General features: G+C 44.4%; 3 gene segments (V, D, J or C); all 3 read left to right on the top strand.

Annotated features, from left to right (window-relative positions):
* Window positions 1–91: 91 nt before the first annotated feature.
* LOC129399836 (immunoglobulin heavy variable 3-23-like) lies at window positions 92–15,168 on the top strand. The segment is given in 3 exon segments: window positions 92–176; window positions 277–638; window positions 15,031–15,168. Coding segments are annotated over 3 exon segments (546 nt in total).
* A 1,018-nt stretch (window positions 15,169–16,186) lies between these two features.
* LOC101546778 (immunoglobulin heavy variable 4-38-2-like) lies at window positions 16,187–21,930 on the top strand. The segment is given in 4 exon segments: window positions 16,187–16,206; window positions 17,265–17,338; window positions 17,418–17,844; window positions 21,825–21,930. Coding segments are annotated over 4 exon segments (627 nt in total).
* Window positions 21,931–26,065: 4,135 nt separating this feature from the next.
* LOC101547558 (immunoglobulin heavy variable 1-3-like) lies at window positions 26,066–26,506 on the top strand. The segment is given in 2 exon segments: window positions 26,066–26,111; window positions 26,190–26,506. Coding segments are annotated over 2 exon segments (363 nt in total).
* Window positions 26,507–26,601: the final 95 nt, after the last annotated feature.

The following is a 26,601-nucleotide window of genomic DNA, read 5'->3' as shown; positions in this document are numbered from 1 at the left end:
TTTATAGAGAAGGAGGACATGCAAATAAGACTCTCCACAGTGATGAAAACAGACCAGCCCACCCCCTGCTATGGGAGAGGAGTCAGTTCAGGGGTTCCTGGGGCTCCATCCTGACTCACACAGAACCAACATGGCGTGTGGGCTGAGCTGGCTTCTCCTGGTGGCTGTGTTAGGAGGTAACTCATGGGCGATAAGACACGGAGCATGGGAGAGGTGGGAGAGGCAGATCCTCTGTGTGAGGAGAGTTTCTTGACCAGGATGTCTTTGTGTTTGCAGGGGTCCAGTGTGAGGTACAGCTGGTGGAGTCTGGGGGAGACTTGGTGAAGCCTGGGGGATCCCTGAGACTCTCCTGTGCAGCCTCTGGATTCAATTTTGGCGGCTCTTCAATGAACTGGGTCCGCCAGGCTCCAGGGAAGGGCCTAGAGTGGGTTTCACACATTAATACTGGTGGTGATACATACTATGCAGACTCTGTGAAGGGCCGATTCACCATCTCCAAAGACAACAGCAAGAACACGCTCTCTCTGCAAATGAGCAGCCTGAGGGAGGAGGACACGGCCCTGTACTACTGTGTGAGAGACACAGTGAGGGGAAGGCCCTGTGGGCCCAGACAAAAACCACCTGCAGGAGGAAGCAGGGTGAGCTTCAGGGTTGCAGGCCCCCAGGAGGCTCTGAGGACTCGCCCCTGAGGAAACGTTGCTCATGACCAGATGAATCGTGTTTCTGTGGAAATCAGGACTGGCTTGCGTCTCAGCTCTCAGATGACACCAACCCTCCTTGTGGGTTGTGGCTGAGTCCTCCATCCCCACTGTGGCAGTAACGACTTTATCACACTCTCTCTTTTCTGATGAAAAGTTTCCAGTGACAGGACCATGTTACTTCCCTGGGGCCTGAGGGGCACATTATTCTCCTGTAGAATTAAAATGAATCTGTTGGAGTTACCTAAAACTGAGCAACTCAGTAACTGAGGACACAGCCGTGTATTATTGTGCCAGAGACGCAGTGAGGGCAAGTCCCTGTGAGCCCAGACACAAACCTGCTGAGGGAGACAGGGGAGCTGCAGGGGTGCGAGTGACCACCAGGGGGCGCTGTGATGCAGGGATTCCAGTGCTCTGCTCCAGGGGCAGGGGAGAGAAGCTGTAAAGGGGGCGCTTTCTTTACTCTAGTTGAAATTTATGAACTTTAATTTGTTACCTATATACATTTTAATAATTACTTTTTCTCCTATTAGAAAGTTGCTTATTTCTCTTCCTTTCTGAGTCTACTAGGGACTTTATGTGCTGCTAGGTAAGGTGTGGTCGATTTTTTTCTCCATAAAGATCATCCCTTTATAAAAAAGGAGAAATTTCTCTCCTTTTAAAATTATTAATATAATAAATAAAATTAAAAATTAATGGTAATTTAATCAATATTAAAATCTTATTGTCAATAAGAAGTGACAATCCCTTCTTATTGTCACTGAGGGAACACGATGACAATGGTCTGAATGTTGATGCTTGTGGGTCACAAAATCCATGCGTTTCTCCCAGCACCAAATCCCCACAGACCCGCACACTCTGCTGTGGCTCCTGTGCTCGGCCTCTCCTTCCCAATGATCTGAGCCCCCACCTATCTCCTCTAGGGAACCTCATAGTGTGGTTAAGATGCAGGGGCCGTTATCACTGGATCCTGTCCATCCTAACACTGTTCTCTGCGTACAATGGATGAATGACATCCTGTGAATCGGCCTTCTCCCTCTGACAAACTTCACTAATATTCTCTAGTTCCATTCATGGTGCAGAAAACATTGATCTTACATCTTTTCTTATAACTGCACAGTGTCCCACAGTGTATAAACACCACAATTCCTTATCCACAAAATTGTCATGAAGTATTAGGATTGTTTCCATGCCCTGGCAACTATTCTAAATGCTGCAATGAACATATGCTTATAAATATTTTCTCAAATGACTGTTTTCACGCTAGGTTGAAGTCATCAAATATAGAATAAATTGTAACTTGGAGATTCAATTTCCACTTTTTAGAGAAATATCATAGTGTTTTCCATAGATAAGCCACCACAAATATAGAAAAAGTTTTTTCTTTGACAATGTTCCAACACTGTTTGTTTCCAGTATTTTTCATATAAGCCATTCTCAATGGGGAGAGATGGTTTCATTGTCCTTTATACTAACATTTCCCTCATAGTAAGTGCTGATAAACACCTTTTCATATGCCTACAGCCCATTGGAATGTTGCATTAGGAAAGAATCTGTTTATTTCCCACACCATATGATGATGAGTGATTTGTTCTGATGTTGAGTTTTGTGAGTTCTATGATTATCTTAGACATTAGGTTAGATGTGTTGTATCTAAGCTCAGCTTCGATCTTAGCTTCAGTGGGTTCACATTTTCTCCCATTAATTAGGGCATCTTAGTTTTATTTTTGTTTACATTACCATTAAAATCTTTTAACTGATTTAGTCCCATTTATTTAGTTTAGTTTCTCTTATTTCTGACAGTGGAGTGAAACTATAGATGATCCCTCTAAGATCAGTGTCATGGAGAGACAGGCCGAGGTTTTCCCCTGTGGATTTTAAGGATTCTGATGTCAATGCTGGACCATAAGTCCACTTTTAATTATATTCTGTATCTGGTGTGAGATATGGATTTGATTTTATCTTCTATTGTTGTTTTTGTATGTGGTGTTACTTTCCCAACACGGTTTTGTAGGAAGCCATATTTCAATCCTGGCTCTTATCTTCAAGTACGGCAGAGCCTGGCACTTCTCAAACAGGGGCCTAATTAAAATTTCTGATACAAGGTTGCCGTTACTGAGCTTACTGACCTTACCATTCCACTAGCCTATACCCGTGCCTGACATGATAGATGAACATGTCACGATCTGTGATTGACTACTGCTTGTACGGAGTCCGGGCACACATACCATACCACTGCCTGCCTCCCAGCAGGCAAGTATAAATGCTGTAGCTGCCAGTGAATAAAGTTCTCTCTCTCTCTCTCTCTCTCTCTCTCTCTCTCTCCTCTTTCTTGTTGCTCTCTGTCTCTGCGTCTGTTCATTCGGCTGCGTCCTCTCCTCAGCCCCACAAAGGGTCCTACCTGCTGGACAGGAGGGACCCCCACATGGTTTGTTGAAGAGATTTTCGTTGCTTCACTCCATAGGATGGAATCCTTTCCCAAACTTCACCGTAAAAAATCTAAGGATTTAGGGGCCGGAGCGATAGCACAGCGGGTAGGGCGTTTGCCTTGCACGCGGCCGACCCGGGTTCGATCCCCGGCATCCCATATGGTCCCCCAAGCACCGCCAGGAGTAATTCCTGAGTGCAAAGCCAGGAGTAACCCCTGAGCATCGCTGGGTGTGACCCAAAAAGCAAAATAAATAAATAAATAAATAAAGTGTTAAAAAAAAAATCTAAGGATTTATTTCGGGCTTCCATTTCTATGCAGTTGGACTGAGAGTTTATATTCATGAAACTCACGGGTTAATTTCTATAGCTTCATGATATTATTTAAAGTCTGATCCCCAAGGGACATCCCAGGTCTCAGTGAGGCCCCGGCCCCGTCAACACCAGAACCCACAGTTATTCCTGCCAGCCGACCTCTGGCCCTCCCAGTCCCACTGAGAAAACAGCACAGGCTTTGTGGCTGCCAGAAGTGACTAGAGCCACAGACCTAGCTGAATAGAATGAGAAACTTCACCAAATCCATTCACAGACCACAGGGTACTCACACTGTTAGCACAAAAAGAACACCAGGAACAATGAAAAAAATGATTCTCTTGTTTCAATGAATATGAATCCAGTTCAAAACATCAGAATATCTGATGCTCTGTGCGTGTGCAGAGAGCAACAATCCTCTCAGTGCTCTCTGACCTGAAGAAAACACTGACAGGGAGACTCAGGAGTCTCAGTGAGAGAAGGAAGGGAACAATGATCGCTGTCCTTCAAACAGAACTGAAGGAGAGAAAGAACGGACTCCATGGCTGAATGACGAAACAGACAGAACTGAATGCTGCAATTGTGTGTTGTGTGTGCATCTTGGCTACTGCACTTGGTGCTGCCGTGAACAAGACTATGATCATCTCCACTAGTTAATGCTTTTGGGTCTCCAGGAGACACAGAAAGTACCCGAGGCTCATCTTAGTCTGAAGGGGAAGTGCTGAGCCCTGGTGCCTCTCTGAGAAGGCAGTGGGGAATGAGGCCAGAGTAGAGTTTGTTTCACCCTGTGCTTGTGGAAGGAGGAACCACATTCTAGGACCTTGCTGTGTGCACAGAGGCTGACTGAGACCCTGTGCTGTGAAGACACGTGAACTGTGTCCCGACTGTGAACCTGCAATGACCCACCCACATTGGTCACAATTCCACCTGAGGACTCACCGACTCGCTCGGCTGTTTGTGCATCCAACACTGAAGGTGAATTTGTGTTTGTGATTGTGGTCAGCCCGTGACAAACGTTTTGTGTGGCCAACAAGCGGTTACTCTGAGCTGAGTTTAACCACATAGTTCTTTGCCATCTTGTTTCAATTTCCATCCCATAAACTAATTATTTAGGGATCAAAGTGGAGCCCAAGTTTTTGCCATACTTTGTCAGTCTCTGTTTTAAATGGCCTAATCAATGTAAATGAAATGATGACCAGAATCAAAAGACAAGCAAAAAACTGGAGGAAAATATCTACCTGTCCTTCATCTGACGCAGGATTAATAAAACATATATAAAACACTTGTATAATTTAACAACAAAAAATATACCCCATCTGAAATGGGGTTTGGAAAAGATACATCCTTAAAGGGAACTTTGAGACAAAGAACTGTTGGAACAAATTCTCCCTGTCACTTATCAAAGAAATGCAAATTTAAATAATAATGAGATATCACTTCGTACCAGGGAAAATGTCACATCTCACAAAGAAACAAAATATTCTGTGTTAGCCTACATGTGAGGGACATTCAATCCTCATTCTCTGCTGGTGGAATATCAAACAGATTGACCTCTTTCAAATATGATTTGGATACTAACCAATATAATAAGAATTGAGGTTCCATATGACACAGAAATTCCATTCTTGGCATTGACCCCAATGGACACAAAACACTAATTTGGAAATATATATGCATGACCATGTTTAATGCATCAAAATATTGTATTCACAATAGCCAAATATGAAACATACCAGGAAAAATGATATCATGAAATTCACTTATAAATGAAGGGATATGGGGAATATCAGGGTGAGTGAAAAGAGTGAGAAGGATAGGGACAGATTTAGAATAATTTCACTGTCCTTGGGGATTTAAAATTTTGTATGAGATTAATATTCAGTGCCAGGAAACAAGGGATTTAAAATTTTGTATGAGATTAATATTCAGTGCCAGGAAACAAGGGTGCCAGAAGGACAGGTCAATAATTTTAAGCTTGCTACAATTGTGTGAAGGACGAAGGACAGAGAAGGACCAGTATGACAGGAATAGTTAGATATGATCACTCTGGACAAGAACTGAGTGTTGAAAGTAGTAAAAAGGATATACATGATAGTCTTTCAGTGTCTTATTGCAATACATAGAGGACATATAGAGGAGCCTAGGGTTCAATAAAGGAGAAGGATGGCTCAAGTGATGATGAACAGATTCTGTGTTTGGACTGTCCTTCCTGTCACAATCCTGTGACAGGATTGCATCTTTTTCTTTAACTCTCACACACTCTCTCTATTTCTCTCTCTCTGCTTGCATTTCTCTAAGTGAATTTATTTAGATAATACTATTTTATCTATGTTCCTCTTGCTCTCAATGGAACAAACTTCTCCAAATGCAGTAGCTATGTGTACCTGGGTAGAGAACTCAACATGAAGAATGACTTGGCGCCACAACTGAGCAGGAGGAAGAGAGAAGTGTGGAACGCCTTCAAGAGCTTTGTAGAAGTGGTTAAGAGGACAAAAAACCTCTGGCTCCAGGCACATCTTTTCGACTCCACCATTCTTCCTGCATTAACATATGCATCAGAGACCTGGGCCCTACAAAAGCAGGATGAGAACTTTATTAGGGTATCCCAAAGAGGAACTGAAACAGCTATGCTTGGAGTATCATGTTTCACTCACGTGAGAGAAGGAAACCAGAGTTCCAACCTGGATCAACGATCAAGAATCAGGGATGCTGTCTTGTTTGCCAAGGCATCACATGTAATGCAATTCAGAGATGACCGCAGGATGAGAGCTGTTACGGACTGGATTCCATGGGACGTCAAAAGACTGCGTGGCCGCCCACCTACGAGATGGTCGGACTTCTTCGTCAAATTCCTGAATGAACGGTTTGAGTCTCTTTGTATTCCTGGAGCAAGCAGATATCATTGGGCTACATTAGCACACGACAGGGACGAGTAGAGACATTACAAGTGCCCACTCAAGCAAATCGAAGATCAACTCGATGACAAGTGATACAAGTGATACTATTTTGCTTCTCTCTCCATCTCCCTTTTCCTATTATTCACAGAGAGACTGAAAGTGAATCTCTGAGTTTCAGTTGCTCAGGTGCTCAGGTATTCACTTGTGCTGGTTGGAAAGATGTTTCCAGATTTCAGATGTCTGACCATATATCAGAGCTCAACTATTTTTCCCATTTGGAGAAGCCCATGTATTCTCATGAATATGGCACTCTCTTTCTCTCCACTTGCATTTTTCTGAGTAAATTTCTTTAAATATTATTACTTTGTATCACTGAAAAAATTAAGAGTTCAACTAATATGTGCCATAAAGCTTTATTTATTTTATTCTACTCATTTTGTGTTTACTTATGTTTGTTAGAATGATACTGATATGTAATAAATATGTTGACAGCAGTGTTTGACTCATGCATGGTTTTTGAAGTCTCCAATATTTTAGCAAATTTAATATGACATATTTTAAGTCTGTAGTTATATATTTAAATCCTCTATTAGATTGAGAGTTTATATCATTTTTGAGTGAAATATTGATTGTATCCCTTTTACATGATTTCATCAAAGAATATGCAGTGTCACCTTGTAATTGTTTTATATATATACATATATATATACATATATATATTTGATTTTCCAATGTTTTCCTAGGATGCATGGACCTGAGCGATTCCTGAGCACAGAGCCAGGAGTAAGTCCTCAGAACTGCCAGATGTGGCTCAAAACCAGTCAAAAGGCCCATAAAAGAATATGACTCGTGAACAAGGCTTCTGAGGGAAGTCCCAGGATTCAATCCTGTATTAGAGACACCAAGAGGTTAAAGCCCCTGAGAGCCTGAGAGGCTCTCCCTGCAGGGTGGGACCGGGCTGCAGGGGGCGCCAAGTCCCAGGATCAGAGACTTGCAGGCCTGAAGTGGGTTCAAAGGTGAGAGGGATTTTTCTTCAGAAACTGTATGACTGAAATCGAATCATGAACAGTTTTGTAAAGTTGTATCTCACAGTGCTTCAATAAAAAGAAAAATAATAAATTAAAAAAACCCTAAATTTATTAATTGATAAGTAGTTAAACCTGTATTCAGGTGGTTTTTTTGGACTTCATATCTCCGATGGAAACCACTGGAGCATTAGGGTGGTTTTGTAGTCTCCCTGTAGTATCCCTTTGGGAGTTACAGGATCCCAGAAATAACCTCAGAGCTCAGGTATGTCCATATGTCTCCAGGTCATACAGATGTGGGGGCCCTGAGTGGAAGGTCCTAAAAGGGCTTGGCCCTCTGCAGGGGGAGCACTGTGTGCACAGAGTCTTGGGACAGGGCAGGTCTCATCTCCTCAAAGAAGGATCAAACCATAGACCTCTTCACTCCCCTTGAGGATGGACCCGGAGGCTTCCACCAGCCCCTTCTCAGGTTGGACCAGGCCTTCAGCTGTGAATTCTACCTCCTCATGAATATGCAAATTACACGAGGGACACTGAGGCAAATACAGACACATCTGTATTTGCCTCAGTGTCCCATGAGTGATGGACCTCACCATGGATTGGAGCTGGAGAATTCTTTCTGGTGGCAGTGGCTGCGTGTATGTGTCCCCATTCCTTGGGCTGAGGAAACGGGGCCAGTCAAGTGGAGTCCACCCACTCCTGTCTGCTGTCCATAGGTGTGAACATCCAGGTACAGCTGGTGCAGTCGGGGGCTGAGGTGGGAAAACCTGGGACATCAGTGAAGATCTCCTGCAAGGCGTCCGGATACACCTTCACCAGGAAATTTATGCACTGGGTGCGGCAGGCCCTGGGACAAGGGCTGAATGGATGGGAAGGGTAAACCCTAACATTGATGGTACAGACTACGCACAGAAGTTCCAGGGCAGACTCACACTCACTGCAGACAAGTCCAAGGACATAGACTACATGGAACTGAGCAGGCTGAGCACTGAGAACACGGCCGTGTATTACTGTGCGAGAGACACTATGTGACAACCACATTCTGAGTGTCAGAAAACTGAGGGAGGGGCAGCTGTGCCGGGTGAGAAGATGACAGGGACGTTTTGATCCTGCTGACTTCCTCCTCAGAGAGTCAGGGTCTGACACACAGAATGGGGCTCACATAGTCAGGGTTCATTTGAGGGAAAGACTCAAGATTTCTCTTTGTCTGTCATAAACAGCCAAGGCAAAAGTAGCCTCTCTCTAGAACACCTGGTGTCACTCATATTTTCTTCTAGGATTTTGCGTGGAGCGTCCCAATGGTACAGGAAGAATCACATGGAAGTTTGGGTTGGTGTCATTGCAGATTCCTGAACTGAAGTTCTACCCATGGCAGACTCCCACTTTTGTTTGAAAATTTGTGTCTCTACAAGAAATCCTTTTCTCTAAGAAGAAATCCTGGTGTTGGCCTGAGACATTTCTGGACTTTCTGTTGAACCCTGCCCCTCTGTGCGTGTTTGTATCTCCATAGTCCTGAGCTGGAATCCTGCCATTGTTCAAAGGACAGTGGAGGAGAGGACCCTCTATAAAACGGACCACAGTCACATTTCTCCTATCATGCGGTGTCTCATTCCGTGGGACTTGGTCAATGTGGGTGGCCAGGAGAGGGTGCGCGAGTGAAAAGGAGACAGACACAAGAAGAATGAGATGGACACAAGAAGAATGGGAGCAAGCTCCTATTTTAATTATCTTAAGATAGTTTTCTATAGTTGATTATATGAGGAAGTGGGCAGAGTGGGGGGATAGCAAATAATGCAATAGTTTAATGAAACTGGATGTGGGCCCTGATGGCAATTCCTCTGGGCATTTTTCTGCAACCTTCAAAAAGAACTTTGATATTTTCCCCAAGAAGCAGTTGTTCCTTAGTTATAGGTCAGGTTGTACTGATATATTGGTTCCCAGGCATTGATTCCAGGCGATTCCCAGGCATTGGTTACTGGCAGTGTGGTGAGAAGGAAATGGTCAGGGTCAGGGTCTGTGAAGTCCTGATGTTGGGGCATCTCAGCCCAGCTCAGGGGAAGTTCGTTACCCAAGCACAGACGCATGGTCTGGGGTGTGCCCAGGAGGGCTGGCAGTAGCATGGACCAGCAGACAGGATCTAGAGCGAGGCCTCAGGTGTTGCTCCCTCCACTCCAGGTTCATGAATCCAAACTGAGTTTACCTGGAGTCTGATCAAACCAACTGACCAATATTCCTGGGAAATGTATGGTTGAGTGAGACATTAACTTTGTTCATGCCTTGTAATATGGGAATACATAATCACAATTTGCCACTTGCTCTCAATTGATATCGAGGACGATATATCCATGCACAAATGCATAAGTCTCACACAGTCCACCAGCAACATCTGTCCCCACATTCCCTGCCCACCCACAGTACCAGGTATAATTGATCTCAGACCCCTATTGGGCCTTTTCCAGCCCTTTCTCCCCTGCCGATCACTGTCCCATCACATGGGAAAGCCAGAGGAACCACCTCAGCTAATGACATTCAAACACTTCCCTCCTTCCCACCCCAAACTTCCTCAATCTAGGGCTTGAGAGAAGCCGTGTCCACCCAGAAGCTATCTTGAAAAGAGGCATCTGGTACCAGCTTCCATCAGACCTGGGGCTCAGAGCCCCTATATTGGGCTACACACAAGCCCCAACCACCACTCCAGGGGTGCAGAGCCCCAACTCATGGAGTCACACGGCCCAGCACAGCTTGTACCCACCTGTCACAGTCTTGCAGACACATTTTCCAGTGTTGTTAGTCACCCCAGTGAGATTTCTGACAACACTGGGAAACAAAGAGTTAAGTCCTATGGGCGCTTTCTAGGAGGTAAGATGGTAAATATAGAATGTGGCTGAGGAGGGGGTGAGGTATGTGGGCAGGGTCCTATAAACGCTTTTGTGAATGTCTGTAGTATCCACCCCTGCATTTCTGATGACCATTGGTGTAGAGCAGTGAGAAGGGGCGAGTCAGGACTCTCAGTCCACGAGCCTGTGAGCCCCCGGCCCTGTGCTTCTCTCGGGTATGTCTGTCTTGTTTTCTTAGTCCTGGTGGTGACCCTGCTTCAGCTCCGTTCCCCTGGGGCTGGTCCCCGGCAGGTGTGTGCTGACTCTGCGGGGCCTGCTGACCAAGTCCCATTCTCAGCTTGCCATTGAGATGCAGCTCAGTTCCTCACTGCAGTTGCCTGTCCTGCTCCAGACCTTCCACGGGACCCTCTCCTGTCCTGGGACCTGACCCTACTGTCCCTCCACACGGTTCCATATTCCCTGAAGGACAGGAACAAGATTCTTTGCTCAGGGGCAGAGCAGAGGAGGGACGACAAGCCCAGGTCTGGGGTCCTTGTTGTGACTCTGTGGCTGGGATATCCGCTCATCCTTCCTTGACACCACTTGTGTCTCTGAGTCCCCTTGGCCCCTGCCCCCTTTGCTCCTGGTCTATCTCCTCTCCCGTCCTCCTTCACTCTGTTTCTTTCCTTCTCCTCCCTAAACTCTGGGCCCAAGGGGCATCTAGGAATCCACCATTTACAGCATTGCATTTCCTCATCCAGTTGCTATAAATGCCATATATGTAATATCACCATATATTTGTACTTCTAGCTAACATCCTTTAGCATAACTTCCAATTCCATCCATGTTGCATAAAACTGAATACTATCTTAATTCCTTACAAAAATTTTAGTCCCACTGTTTTATCAGTGTCTAATAATGAGAAAATACAAAATGAATGATCTAGATTTTCATTCATTCCTAATTTGTTTCTTTTAGTATCTGTAATATATTACTAATTATAATCCAGAATATTTTATTCACAATAAAGTATTATAATATATCTTACTTAATTTACATCTGAAGGCACCCGCTCGAGCAAATTGAAGATCAATGGGATGACAAGTGATACAAGTGATACAAGAGATATATCTGAAGGCATGAAATACCGATGAAATGAGTCAAGAATTGTCACTGTCACACTCATCCTGTTGTTCATCAAATTACTTGAGCGGGCACCAGTAATGTCTCTATTACACTCAGCCCTGAGGTTTTAGCAGTGCCTCCTTACTCGTTTTTCCCTATGATTGTAGGCTCTTTCAGGGTCAGGGGAATGAGATCTGTCATCACTGTTTTTGGCGTATCAAATACGCCACGGGTAGCTTTGGGAAAAAAGATTTCCCAAAAATCTTTTTCTCCATGTAGCGGATGGGATACTCTCACTAGCATGCCAGGCTCTCCGAGAGGTATGCATATATCTTTTGCTGTACTTTGGATATGAATATGCCATGGGGAATTTGCAAGGCTCTCCCATGAAGGCAACAGACTCTTGGTAGCTTGTCAGGTTCTGCAAGAGGGAGAACAAGGCTATTACATGTCAAGCAGCTGCTTTGAGGACACGCGCTTCTGGGAGCTTGGTCTTTTAGTCTCTGGATGTTGGCAGTTTGTGGGTGTGGCTGCCAAGCTACTAGAAAATGGGGAATCTGGGTGGAGAAGGCCCAGTCCCAATCTGAGCAGGCTTGGAGATCTCGGCCTCAAGTACCGCACACCTGGGTTCCTCTGCTGGTCCCTTCATGTGTGAGACTCGTTTGAACATGTGGAGAGTGGCCTTGAGCATGGCTGTGGCTGGGTTCCGGAGGTCTTCAACTGTCAGGGCTGGGAGGGAAAGGCAACCTGTCCCCTTTTTAAGGGCCTTGGTGAAGACAGTCAGGTGCAGGGGGTGGGGCAAGAGACTCTGGGGAAATAGTGATTGTTATATGGTACCAACTGTTGGACATTTGATAAGAGAGTGTACATTGCTCAGCTTCTCTGCTTTCTTTTGTTATGCCTGGTCAATCCACTGGCCCTAGAATCAGAGATTTCAGCAGCACTAATCCTTTGATTACCACACCTTTTTTTTTTTTTTTTTTTGCTTTTTGGGTCACACCCTGCGATGCACTCCTGGCTCTGCACTCAGGAATTACTCCTGGCGGTGCTCAGGGGACCATATGGGATGCTGGGAATCAAACCCAGGTCAGCCGCGTGCAAGGCAAACGCCCTACCTGCTGTACTATCGCTCCAGCCCCTACCACACCATTTTTTATTGGAGGCAAGATGGCGCCGACGCCACCCAAAGCCCTCGCACTCTTCATGAACCGACTCATCATCTCGCCTTAGACAATGCGCAGCTCAGCACACCAGGCATGGAACTCTATGCATGATCGCTGCTGAAACTCCACACATGATTCCTAATAGACATTGCTGGGTGTTTTGCGAGATTCAGACAGAATCGCATTGGCGGGGCATGGAGAAGCCGCGATAGTGGCCGCAGCATCACCTCCTGCCATGGCCAGGCTGAGTCGCAGCGCCATTAGACATAGAGCCATGGCGGCAGTGCACACAGTGGCTAATTAACTGTGGGGTGCAGTCAGCCAACCACCAGGTAACCTGGGACTCGGTGCAGGTGTTTGACCTGGCGCAGACCCTTCGCGATAGAGTCCTGCTCTGACAGCTGCTCAACAACCTCCGGGCACACTACGTCAACCTCAAGGAGATCAACCTGAGGCTGCAGATATCCCAGGTGCTGCCCAGAGATGCAGGCAGGTTCGTATTTGTCACCGTACAGATTGTTACAACATGCCAGTTGACCAAAAGCTTACAGTCGGTAGAGTGGGAACACCTGTAAAGCAGATTAGAGGCCACCCCAAAAGCCTCCATCCCACTTGCAGAGCCCAGAAAGCTATAGAGAGTATCCCGCCTGCACAGCAGAGCCTGACAAGCTACCCATGGCATATTCGATATACCAAAAACAGTAACAACAACGGAACGACAGTGATACAGTGCTACAGTGAACATTCTTTCCCCAAAATCTTTTTCTCCGTGTAGCTGTAGATATTAAGGACTGGAGTGATAGCACAGGGGGTAGGGAATTTGTCTTGCATGTGACGGAACAGGGTTTGATTCCTCTGTCCCTCTCGGAGAGCCCGGCAAGCTACTGAGAGTATCCCACCCACATGGCAGAGCCTGGCAAGTTACTCATGGTATATTTGATATGCCAAAAACAGTAACAACATGTCTCACAATGGAGATGTTACTGGTACCCACTCACGCAAATCGATGAACAATGGGAAGACAGTGCTATGACAGTGCTACAGTGCCAAGCTATAGATACTTATTCTTGTTTCCCATGGGCTGTTACCATGTCTTCTGAGAGAAACAAAGCAGTTCATTTTACTACAATGTTTTTATGTCATGGGTGTTCCTCTATTATTAAAACTGATAATGTCCCAGCCTATACTAGTAAAGCTTTTTGAGTTTTCTGTGATGAATGGCAAATTAAACACTTACTGGAATACTGTATAACCCACAGGGACAAGGCATCGTTGAGTGTGCCCATAGAACCCTCAAAACACAGTTATTAAAAAACGCGAAGGGGATATGCACCCACTTGACTCTTTGTACTTGACATTCACTGTATCACTGTCATCCCATTTTTCATTGATTTACTCGAGCAGGTGCCAGTAACGTTTCCAATTGTCCCAGTCCTAAAATTTTAGGAGCTTCTCCTTGCTCGTTTTTCCCAACTATTAGAGGCTCTTTCTGGGTCAGGGGAATGAGACCTGTTATTGTTACTACTTTTGGCATATCAAATACACCACAGGGAGCTTGCCAGGCTCTGCCATGCGGGCAGGAAGGATACTCTCAATAGCTTGCCAGGCTCTCTGAGAGGCATATATATATGTATGAATAAATATATATATATTTCCCTTTATGATGATGTGTCCAGGAATATGTTCACTCCTGTGTGAGACTTGGCCCGAGCTTGTGGAAAATGACCTGGAGCATGGTGGTGGTTGGGTAATGGAGGTCAGCTGCCAGGGCTCAGTCCCTTGGGGTGGGGAGGGCTCTAACCTGCCCCCATCTGGGGCGCCCTGAGTGGAAACAGGCTGGCATGGAGTCCAGTGGCATTGTTATGGGGGCTTCATTTTATGCTCCCTTCCGGGAGAAATAGCAGTTAGATCTGGAGGGTGGCCGCTGAGAAGATTATCTGGCACCGGAAGGAAGTGGTTTATGGGTGTGACCCCTGGGCCGCCAGAGAATGGGGGAAGCAGGCAGAGGATCTCTGCTCCCAGATCCAGTTGAGCCCAGAGTCCAAGATCACAAAGTTCCGCATTACTGGATTCTGTGGGACTTCGCATTAGTTTCTTTAAACTTTTAAAAATAACCTCAAAGAGAACCCTGTATAGCAGCTGAGAGACACTTTCAGGAAGCTTCACAGGCTCAAGAAACAATTAATTCTCCTATTTAGGTTAAAATTGACAGAGTGGGTAGCAGGGAAACTCCTCATTCAAGGAAAAGGCTATGCTTTTGTTTCAACAGATTACAACCTAACAAAGAAACTTGAGGTTCCATTATATCTCATCAGGACTCAAGTTCATCCACCTAATTTAGCCCTCAGACCGCCAGAGACCCCTCAACTCTCCAAATTCCAGCTTGCCAAACCTATGGCAGCTGGAAGTCACAAGGAAGTCAGAAGAGGAGGCAGGATCAGAGGGCCTGCGGAAAAAGTTCTCTTAGCTTCTTACAAGACTGTTCCACCATTCCCAACAATTTACTATACTCCTGATTGTAACTCCCCTGAAACTCGTTGCTGTGACTATTATTGCTGCTGTTGCAGGAACAGCTCTTTAACCTCATCGTCGAGATGCATAGTTTCATCAAAACGTGGCAAAATAATTCTCACAACATCTGGACAGTGCAGTCAACCATGTCAACCATGGTTGTCAGTGCTGTCAACCATGATGTGGAGCAATGATTAGACATTTTATAATAAACACTGCTCTGGGTTCAAGGCTGGGTTGAGATTTCAATTTTTTGTGTTCTGTGAATAGAAAAGGGGGAGATGTTAGATAACATTGGATTGTACTTGCTCCTCCCACAGGGAGCTTAAAGTTTATTGAGCTACTCCCACAACAGTGCCCCTGAGGCACACCCAATTCCATCAAGCATTAATAATTCTATATTGCTTTTCTCTTTCCTTTGCATGGTTTATTTGGTAATGTCCTTTTTGTGTAGACACAGGAAGACAGTTGATGCTATGCTTTGTAACATGGGAGTTAATTGACTCCAAAATAACATTTACTCCTGGGCTTCCATATTTACTTGACTTAAGCCTCAGTTGTCCTTACTTCCTAGCAACCTAAAACAGGGTCCCATGAAGGGACTGGATGGGCTCAGAGCAAGTTGTAAGCTACCCTGGTATCAAAGGAGACAAGCTAAGCACCATAAGTATAATAAGTTAAGAGAACGGTCAAGGGACAAACTCTGTCATGACCCAAAAAGAAGTAACAGAATAAGGACGCTGCTGGGGTTAGGGAAGACTAAATCCTCTGGCCCTAGGACTGTGGTCTGGGAGATATAGCAAGATGTCCTCAGGAAGAGCCAACCTTTAAGCTTAATATAACTTTTACTATGTTCATACAAAATGACATTGCTAGAAATATTATAAGAAGTAAATTTACTCTAATTGGTAAAATGGATTACTAGCCGAGGAAGGAGAAAGCAATATACCCTAGATGGAATACCACCCTTGAGAGGATCTCCTAGTAACCTGGAGTGTTGAATCCTCAGATGAGATTTTGTCCTTGAGTTAATCTCCTGAAGGAGTGGCTTTATATCTATTTGTAGTTATGATAATGTTCAACCCCACCTTTGTGTATCCCCACCCTTCATGATTTCTACATAACTATGTTGTAAGGGGTAAGAGGGGATTAGAAAGTTGGTGACTAGAAAGATGATGACTTTGGGACTAGAAGGAAGACTAGATGTGGACGATGACTGGAAGCAGAGGACTGTGAGACTATGATAAGATGAGGAAGAAGATATAATGAAGTAGATGACTTTGAGGTATACAAGGAGACTAGGTTGATGAAACTATGATGACTTGGACTACGACTAAAATTGTGCTGTAAGGGGAGAGATCACACTATGTGAGGGAGGAGAGAGAAATAAACTGTTTATCGACCAGTCAGAGTCCCCATTTCACTATTCCCGAGACCTTAGTCCATCTGTTGTTGACGCCATCGACTGGCCTGGGTAGGCGGCTCTTGGACACTGAATGCTTGAGTCCCTGTGTGTCCCACTGCACCTTTTATTTGGAAACTCACACCCCCCCAATAGCAGGGTCCTGAGGTTCACGGTTATCTTCTGGGTGCTGTGTTATATAGAGGGCAGAACAATATGAGGTGCTTCTGACCAGGCCAACAACACCAGGAATGTCACTGAGGCATCTTCCTTGTCCCTAAATATACTCATAACCAGTGAGAAGGAACAAATCCACCAGATAACTGCCTTGACTATTTCAGAATGAAGCTGCTCAAAAAGCAAAAAAAAGAGATTTTCATCCAAGGTACATGAGTGAAAAAACACTGTGAAATTTGATTGACATGGATTGAATTCAACTGTGGATTAACTGGGACCATGGCATTGTCTGTTGGTCTCAGGATTTGCATTCACAGTGGGAGAATAGGGACTACCACACAGAGACACAGAAGGGCAGGGCTTGTCTACCTAGTAGAGGCCCTGTTGGGGGGTTGGGTTTGGTCACCAGGGACCTGAGACACTGGGACTCTCTTCCTCAACTGCCATTTCCCCCTCAGCAATTCCTGTTTCCTGAGACTCCTCAGCATGTTTCCTGTTCTGGAGGAAGAGGCCCGACTCTGACAGAGCACCAGGGACCGGCCTGAGTGCTCTGAACTATAGTCAGCACCTCCTTCCAGGGAGCCCACACACCAGACTTCCCTGGGGACCATCCTATCTCTACACAGGCTCCCCCATGCAAATCTGCACTCGGGATCCAGGGTTAAAACCATGTTCACACTCACCCCAACTCGGGTTCCCTCTCCCCCTGAGATGTTTGAGATCATGGACCTCGTGGGCAGGAAATCATCAGCGCTGGTTCCTCTTTCTGGTGGCAGCTCCCGGATGTGAGTATCCTCTGGACGAGGCTCCAAGGTGGGCATGGGGCCTCTGAGCCTGTGACTCAGTGTGTGTCTCTGTCCCCAGGTGTCCTGTCCCAGGTACAGATGGAGGAGTTGGGACCAAGCCTGGTGCTGCCCTCGAAGACGCTGTCCCTCACCTGCTCTGTCTCTGGATTTTCTATAAACAGTAATCGTGTACATTGGGTCCGCCAGCGTCCTGGAATGGGGCTGGATTGGATTGGTGGTATAGGGAGTACTGGAATCATATACCATAAACCAAGTCTTCAGTTCCGACTCAGCATCTCCAGGGACACCTCCAAGAACCAAGTTTACCTAAAACTGAGCAACTCAGTAACTGAGGACACAGCCGTGTATTTTTGTGCAGGAACCACAGTGAAGGAAAGTCCCTATGAGCCCAGACACAAACTTGCTGAGACAGGGGAGCTGCGGGATTTATGTGACCAACAGGGGGCGCTCTGTTCTGGTACTTTATGGCTGCTATCCAGGAACAGGTGTGGAGAAAGTTGTATTGGACTCTTTTTTTTTTTAAATTTAAAAATTAAAATATAAAACTCAATTTGTTATACATCAATATCTTCTTTCCTCCTCTAGTATAAATTTTAAACCCACTGGTTGTGAACACTACATAATACAAAAATATCTTTGTAAATATCATGTTGTATGCTCTGTTCCTGGACACATATTCTTTTTTTTTAAATTTTTAAAATTTATTGAATCCCGTGAGATAGTTACAAGCTTTGATATGTGGGTAACATCCTTACAATGATCACACACTTATCCCTTCACCAGTGTAATAAATTATTGTGAACAACTTTATAAAAACAAAATAAAATATTTTAAAGAATTTTTTAAAAAGTGCTATCCACTCTTCCAATTTGTTAAAAAGAAGAAGAAGGTATCTTATGGATCACGGTTCATTTTTACTTCCTGTCAATGTCCTGGTCCCACCTGTAGAGCTCAGGGATCAGGCTAGTGGTATTGGAAAATGAACCTGGGACTCTCACATGCAAAGCATGCACCTGCTCCATTGCACCTGCCCGAATTGCTGTCAATGAAAAAAATTATAAAAGTATTTCTGGCAAATTAGGAATCTCTAATAATGAGAAAATACAAAAAAGAATGATTTAATTTTTTATATTTCTTTTATTCTTTTCATTGTATTTACTCAATTACTAAATGTGATCCAGGATGGCTCATTTAACCTACGTTCATAAGGAATGAAGCCAAAATAAAAGGAGTCAAGAAGAATTGAAGGAAGAAATACATCTACTTTAATGTGCTGAAAATAGAGAAGAATGTTAATAAAATCTATAGCAATAGTTAGTTTCCAGCAACTGAAGAATATTTTCAGTGGGTTTTGGTAAAGCATCTTTAGGAACTGTTTCCAACATTATCTCCTGTTCACTCAAGGTCCTTCCTGAGCTGTGGGCCTGAATCTCCCTGGAAACTGCTGGTTTTCATGGAGCATGTTGATGGGTGAGAACAGAGCTGTGAGGATTCTCGGGTCCAAGGCCTGCAGCTGTGTTGGGGCAGGATACCTGGGACAGAGCTACAATGAGTCATGCGCTTTGTATACTAGTGAGTCTATCAATCATCTTAGTGTTACGCCCCTTTATGAGGAGACTGCAATAATGTTGAATTGGCAAAGGGAACTTCAACCACGTGTTCTGAACTGTCAGGCCAAACAAGGATTATATGTTTGTACCTGAGATTCTTGGGCACCCACGTGTGCCCACTCTTTATCTCTGTGCTGTCTCTAACTCCTGGATGGCCCCTGCACTTCTCCAGCACCACCTGGGCTGGCTCCCTACGAGGTACAGGAAAGTCTGCCCTGACCCTGAGCCATGTAAAGGAAATTGGTTCCTCCCATTTGACTGTACGACTGCAAAAGCATCTTGTTCCATCACGTCTTGTCAGGATGTGAGGCACTATTTTGTTTTCCTACAGACAAGAGTTCATCTTGTCTGCTCCAAGTTACACACTGGAATGTAGTTTTGAGATATAAATCTGACAGGAGTCTTGGGGTCCTTGGTGGAGGTTAGGGGACCCAAATCACAGTGCAGTGAAGGGAAAACAAGTAACGCTTCTTGTCCATCTCTCCTATTTAGCTCCGAGGGCTCTCATTGAGCTCAGGAGAACTCGGTGCCACATTAGAGCTACCGTGGATGTGAGGGAGAGACTTACTCATGGCCAGTCTTAACACTGCCTGCCTTGTTTCTGCATCTGTGTTTATTTCAGTCTAATTTTGTTGAATTTGTTGAGTAGATTGATCACTTTTTTTTTGTAATGCTTCATTTACATAGATTGATCACTTTTGACCCTCACTGTCACTGTATCACTGTCATCCCGTTGCTCATTGATTTGCTCGAGCAGGCACCAGTAATGTCTCCATTGAGAGACTTGTTGTTACTGTTTTTGGCATATTGAATACGCCACAGGGAGCTTGCTAGGCTCTGAGTGCGGGCGAGATACTCAGTAGCTTGCCAGGCTCTCTGAGAGGGGCGGAGGAATTGAACCTGGGTCGACCGCATGCAAGGTAAGTGCCCTACCCGCTTTGCTATCGCTCCAGCTATATACAAACTCAAACTGACCATACAAGTTCATTCAGTTATCTTTCTTGGGTTTGTTTTGTGGCCATACCTAGTGATGCTCAGTAGTTACTCTTGGCTCTGAACTCAAAAAATTTCTCCTGGCAGTTCTTGGGGGACAATACAAAATACTAGGGATTGAAATACCAAGGTAGGCCACGTATAAGGCAAGAAAACTACCTGCTGTACTATCTTTTCAGGGCCACATTAAATTATTTTTAAATAATACTAAACTAATCCACAAAACTGCACCTTGCCACAAGAGGTCATGCTATTTTATATTTCTGAATTAGGAAGTAATTGTATAACTTCTACCTGTATGTAAACCCCAGAAACCAAAACTATAAAGACCAACTGTCAATGTATTCACTAAACCACCAAACCCCTCAAAGCTGAATTGTTTTTCTTTTTATTTATTTATTTATTTATTTATTTATTTATTTATTTATTTGTGAATCACCGTGAGGGTACATTTACAGATTTACATATTTTTGTGCTTGCGTTTCAGTCATATAATGCTCAAGAACCCATCCCTCCACCAGTTCATTCTCCACCACCAATGATACCAGAATCCCTCCCACCACCCAATCCCATCACCCCATCCCACCCCACCTCTGTGGCAGGGCATTCTTTTTTGTTCTCTTTCTCCTTTTGGATGTTGTGGTTTGCAATAGGGGCATCAACCTCCTTAACCTTAAACTCAACAACAAAGCGGTAACAATTAAAACAGCATGGTACTAGAAGAAAGGCAGAGCTTCAGTCCAATGGAACAGGGTAGAAAATCCCTGCACACAACCCCAAATGTATGATTACCAATGCTGAATTTTTTAAATCAAATTTTAGATCATATTTTCTGGTCCTTAAATTTATTTTGAAGTTCTTGTGTTTCATAGAAATAGGAGGTAAATTAAGTGATGCAGCCTGTGTCTATGCTCTAATCATTTGAGAGTGTGGTTGGGCCACACCTGGCAGGGCTCAGGGCTTGTGTACTTGTACCCTGGCCATTATGTGAGTCTGAACACTAACACCAGGCTCCTACCCAATAGTTTGTGTGCTGAGGGTCCTCCATGAGCTCTTTTTATGCTCCTGACAGGGTCAGGATTCCTCATTGATGACCCCAGTGCAGGGTTCTGAGGTTCATGCTGGTCTATGGACCCTGAGTTATAGACAGAACAGAGCAGTATTAGGTGCCATTACCAGGCAAACCGCACCAGGCAGGTCACCAGGCAGAGGAAATTGCTTGTCCCAATAGAAGCCATCATTAACAATGATCATTCTCAAAATTACATCAAATAGTTATGGTTTAATCTGCATCAGGGAAAGAAATTTTTTATCCAAGATAAGTGTGAGAAGAAACTACTATAAAATTTGATTGACTTTGGGTTTGACACAGCTCTGTCAGAATTTACTGTAACAATAAACCTGGCTGTTCAAACCCATTTTTTTTTGCAAAAAGGTGGGAGAACAGGAGCCACCACACAAGGACATGGAGGGGTAGGAGCCTGTCTACAGGGTAGAGGCCCTGGAGGGGGGCTGGGTTTGGTCATCAGGGACCTGAGACATGGGGACTCTCCTCCCCAGCTGCCGTTTCCCCCTCAGCAATTCCTATTTCTTGAGACTTCTCAGCATGTTTCCTGTACTGGAGGAAGAGGCCCAGCTCTGACAGGGCCCCAGGGACAGGTCTGAGTGCTCTGAGCACAGTCAGCATCTCCTCCCAGGGAGCCCACACACCAGCCTCACCCGGTTCCCCTCCTTTCTCTACAGAGGCTCCCCCATGCAAATCTGCACTCGGGACCCAGGATTAAAACCACGTTCACACTCACCCCAACTCGGGCTCCATCTCCCCCTGACACGGTATCTGAGATCCTGGACCTCATGGGCAGGAACGTGCATCAGCGCTGGTTCCTCCTCTTTCTGGTGGCAGCTCCCGGATATGAGTATGCCCTGGACAGAGGCTCCAAGGTGGGCATGGGGCCTCTGAGCGCATGACTCACTGTGGGTCTCTGTCCCCAGGTGTCCTGTCCCAGGTACAGCTGAAGGAGTCAGGACCAAGCTTGGTGAAACCCTCGCAGATGCTTTACCTCACCTGCTCGGTCTCGGGATTCTCTCTAACCAGCAATCATGTGCACTGGGTCCACCAGGCCCCTGGAAAGGGGCTGGAGAAGATTGGTTTTATATGGCATGATGGAGACACAAACTATAACCCAAGTCTTCAGTCTCGAGTCAGCATCTCCAGGGACACCTCCCAGAAGCAAGTTTGTCTAAAACTGAGCAACTCAATGACTGAGGACACAGCCGTGTATTATTGTGCAAGACACACAGTGAGGGCAAGTCCCTGTGAGGCCAGACACAAACCTGCTGAGGGAGACAGGGCAGCTGCAGGGGTGCGTGTGACCACCAGGGGGCCCTCTGCTAAAGGCACTTCAGGCAGGGGCAGAGGGGCTTTATGGGCTCACATTTCCTTTTGTTTAAATATATAATGAATATTACATTATCCACATATATAAGTTTTAGTCATTACTTTCTCTTCTAGTTCAAAATTCTTTATTCTCTGTCTAATTGTCTACTGGAGATTCATGTATTGTTATGCAAGATATGTTTGATTTTCCTTATTTTTTTTAAAAAAGAACAGTTTATTTCATTAAACAATTGATGGGAGGGAGAGTTAACATAGCTAGACTATCCAAACTGCCCTGGGAATTCACTTACCTCTCATTTAGTCAAAACTTCAAAGCCTTGAAATCTCTCATTTTTAGTTCATTGTTGGGGAAGGAAATTGCCAGTCAAAATATGTCTGGCTGTGGTAGTATAGAATTTTTTTTTCAAATATTTTTCTTCTTGCTGGCTCTTGCTAGTACATGCAAAAAGGAATTTATTATTATGTTTTCTTTTGATTTGGGGGGCTGGAGCGATAGCACAGCGGTAGGGTGTTTGCCTTGTATGCGGTTGACCAAGGTTCAATTCCTCTGCCCCTCTCGAAGAGCCTGGCAAGCTACTGAGAGTATCCCACCGGCACGGCAGAGCCTGGCAAGCTACTCGTGGCGTATTCAATATGTCAAAACCAGTTACAACAAGTCTAGCAATGGAGACGTTCCTGGTGCCCGCTCGAGCAAGTCGATGAGCAACAGGTGACAGTGACAGTGCCAGTTTATTTAATTTAATTTAATTTAATTTTAATTATTTTTATTAATTTACCGTGATGTACAGTAACAAAAATTTCATGTTTTCACATCGATCATCCAACACCTATCCCTTCACCAATGCACATTTTGCACCACCAAAATCCCCAGTATTCCCCCCTCCTTTCCATACCCCCCCTCTTGTGTGGCAGACAATTTTCAAGGTATCCTTTCTCTACTTTAGTTACCTTCGAAATTTTGAGACCAGTCCTACCTCCACGTATATTTGCCGAAAATGCAATTGTTAGACAATGTATTTTGTATTGCTTGTTATGGATATAATATAATGTCGCTTAAGGAATTTTAAGATTTTAATAATTAGGGTCTAAAGAAATTTCTGCCGCAGGTTGCTCGTGTCTGAGATTCCTGTGTGTGTCTCTGGATCCTGGCCACGTGGGAGCTGGTGCTTCTTGCCGGCTTCTAGAAAATGGTGACAGCTGGGGCTCTTAGAGGGCACGAGGTGGTACAGCACCTGCCCCTGTCTGGAGTGGCCCAGCGGAGAAGGCCTATTGCAAAGTCCCGGGCCATCTCTGCCACAAGTTGCTCGGGTCCAAGATTTCTTTGTGTGTCCTGATTCTCCTTCTTAATAAAATACTCTAAACAAATGAGAGTTTTCTGTCTTTAATTTTTGTTATTTTAACTGAGGAAATAGTCTGAGAACTGATGGTTGTGATTCCAAAGTCCCTTTGCTTCTTCCAGCACCAAATCCCCACAGACCCCCACACTCTACTGTGGCCCCTGTGCTTGGCCTCTTCTTCCCAGTGATCTGAGCCCCCACCCGACTCCTCTCGGGAACCCCAGAGTGTGGTTAGGATGCAGGGGCCATTATCATTGGATCCTGTCCATCCTGACCCACTTTTCTCTATGTACCATGGATGAATGAGATTGTCTGAATTTGTCCTTCATCTTCTGATAAACTTCATTGATAGCCTCTAGTTCCATTCATGGTGCAGAAAGCATTGATTTATTTCTTTTTTTTATAACTGCTCAGCATCCCATTGTGTATATACACCACAACTTCTTATTCATGAATCTGTCATTAAGCATTAGTGTTGTTCCCATACCCTGGCAATTATACTAAATGCTACAATGGACAAAAGTTTACATATATTTTCTCAAATTACTGTTTTTATGCTTAGGTGGAAGTGCCAAAATTAGAATCACTTCTAACTTGGAAAATATATTTTCACTTTTTAGAGAAATCTCATAGTGTTTTCCATAGATGCATCCCCACAAACATAGAAAAACTGTTCTCCTTGACAATGTTACAACACTGGATATTTCCAGTATTTTTGATATGAGCCATTCTCACTGGGGAGAGATGATTTCATTGTCCTTTATATTAATATTTGTCTCATAGTAAGTGTTGATAAACAGCTTTTCATATGTCTAGAGTCCATTGGAATGTTACTTTAGGAAAAGTATCTGTTTATTCCCCACACCACTTTATGGTGGGTGTTTTGTTCTGATGTTGAGCTTTGTGAATACTATGAATATCTTAGATATTAGGTTAGATCTGAGCTTCAGTGGATAGGAGTTTCTCCCTTTCTCTAGGGTATCTTAATTTTGATGTTCTTTACATTACCATTAAACTCTTTTAATTTTTTAGTTCCATTTATTTATTTTAGTTTCTTTTGTTTTTGCCAATGGAGTGAAACTATGGATGAGCCCTCTAAGATCAGTGTCATGGAGAGACAGACCGAGGTTTTCCTCTTTGCGTTTTAAGGATTCTGCTGTCAAAGCTGGACCATAAGTCCGCTTTTAATTGAACTCTGTATCTGGGATGAGATAAGGATTCAATTTTATCTTATATTGACAGAGAGATAGAACCCATATACTATCCTAGGGAACAGTGAAGGAGGAGGATGGCTCAAGTGATGATAACCAGATTGTGACAATACTGTGTCATCTCTATCTCTCTCTCTATCCCTCCCCCTTTGAATTTCCTTAAGTAAACTTCTTTAGATAATACTATTTTACTTCTCTCTCCATCTCTCTTTTCTTATTAGTCACAGAAAGACAGAATGTGAATCTCTGAGTTTCACCTGTTCAGGTTTTCACATGTATTGGGTGGAAAGATGTTTTCCAGACTTCTAACACCTATGACGAAAAATCAGTACTCAACAATTTTTCCAATTTGGAGAAGCCCATGTGCGATCATGAACATAGCTCTCACTTTCTCTCCCCTTGCGTTTCTCTAAGTAAATTTCTTTAAATAATACTACTCTGTATCACTAAACAAGGTAGAGTTCAAGTCATATGTGCCATAAAGGTTTATTTATTTTATTTTATTCATTTTGTGTTTACTTATGTTTGTTCCACTAATACTTCTATATAATAAACATGTTGGCAGCTGTGATAGACTCTTGCTTGGCTTTTGAGGTTTTCATTAACTTAGCAAATTGAATGTAATATAAGCATTATATTATTTATAAATATAATAGAAATAGAGAAGTAAAATATAATATAAATAATATAATATAAAGTCATTACTTAAATATTTTAAATCCTCTTTTAATTTGATTGTTTATATTATTTTTATTTGAGTGAATTCTTTATTGTATCACTTTCACATAAAGCCCAGGTGTGTCCAGGTGTCTCCAGGACATACAGATGTGGGGTTCCTGAGGGATGGTCCTGAAAGGGCTTGGCCCTCCACAGGGGGAGCACTGTGTGCACAAAGTCCTGGAACAGGGCAGGATCTCATCTCCTCAAAAAAAGGATCAGAATGTGGACCTCTTCCCTCCCCTTGAGGATGGATCCGGTGGCTTCCACCAGCCCCTTCTCAGGTTGGACCAGGCCTTCAGCTATGAATTCTACCTCCTCATGAATATGCAAATTACACGAGGGACACTCAGTTAAATACAGATGTGTCTGTGTCCTGACAACCTCACACAGCAGGCACACCCACACCTTCAGAAGCCCCTGAGTGCACGGTCCCCATCATGGACTGGACTTGGAGAATTCTCTTCCTGGTGGCAGTGGCCGCAGGTAAGCATCTCCATTCCTTGGGATGAGGGAAGGGGGCCAGTCAAGTGGAGTCCACCCACTCCTGTCTGCTGTCCACAGGTGTGAACTCCCAGGTACAGCTGGTGCAGTCAGGGGCTGAGGTGCGAAAACCTGGGACATCAGTGAAGATCTCCTGCAAGGCATCCGGATACACCTTCGTGGACTACTATATGCACTGGGTGCGGCAGACCCCGGGACAAGGGCTTGAGTGGATGGGATGGATATACCCTGGTAACAGTGATACCGGCTACTCACAGAAGTTCCAGGGCAGACTCACACTCACTGCAGACAAGTCGAAGAACACAGCCTACATGGAACTGAGCAGGCTGAGCACTGAGGACACTGCCGTGTATTACTGTACGAGAGACACAGTGTAACAACCACATCCTGAGTGTGTCAGAAAACTGAGGGGGAGGAAGCTGTGCCGGGAGAGGAGATAACAGGGACGCCTATCCTCCTGACTTCCTCCTCA

Source organism: Sorex araneus, chromosome X (genome assembly GCF_027595985.1).
Source record: "Sorex araneus isolate mSorAra2 chromosome X, mSorAra2.pri, whole genome shotgun sequence".
Lineage (NCBI taxonomy): Eukaryota > Metazoa > Chordata > Mammalia > Eulipotyphla > Soricidae > Sorex > Sorex araneus.
This window is presented reverse-complemented; position numbering and strand designations above follow the sequence as displayed.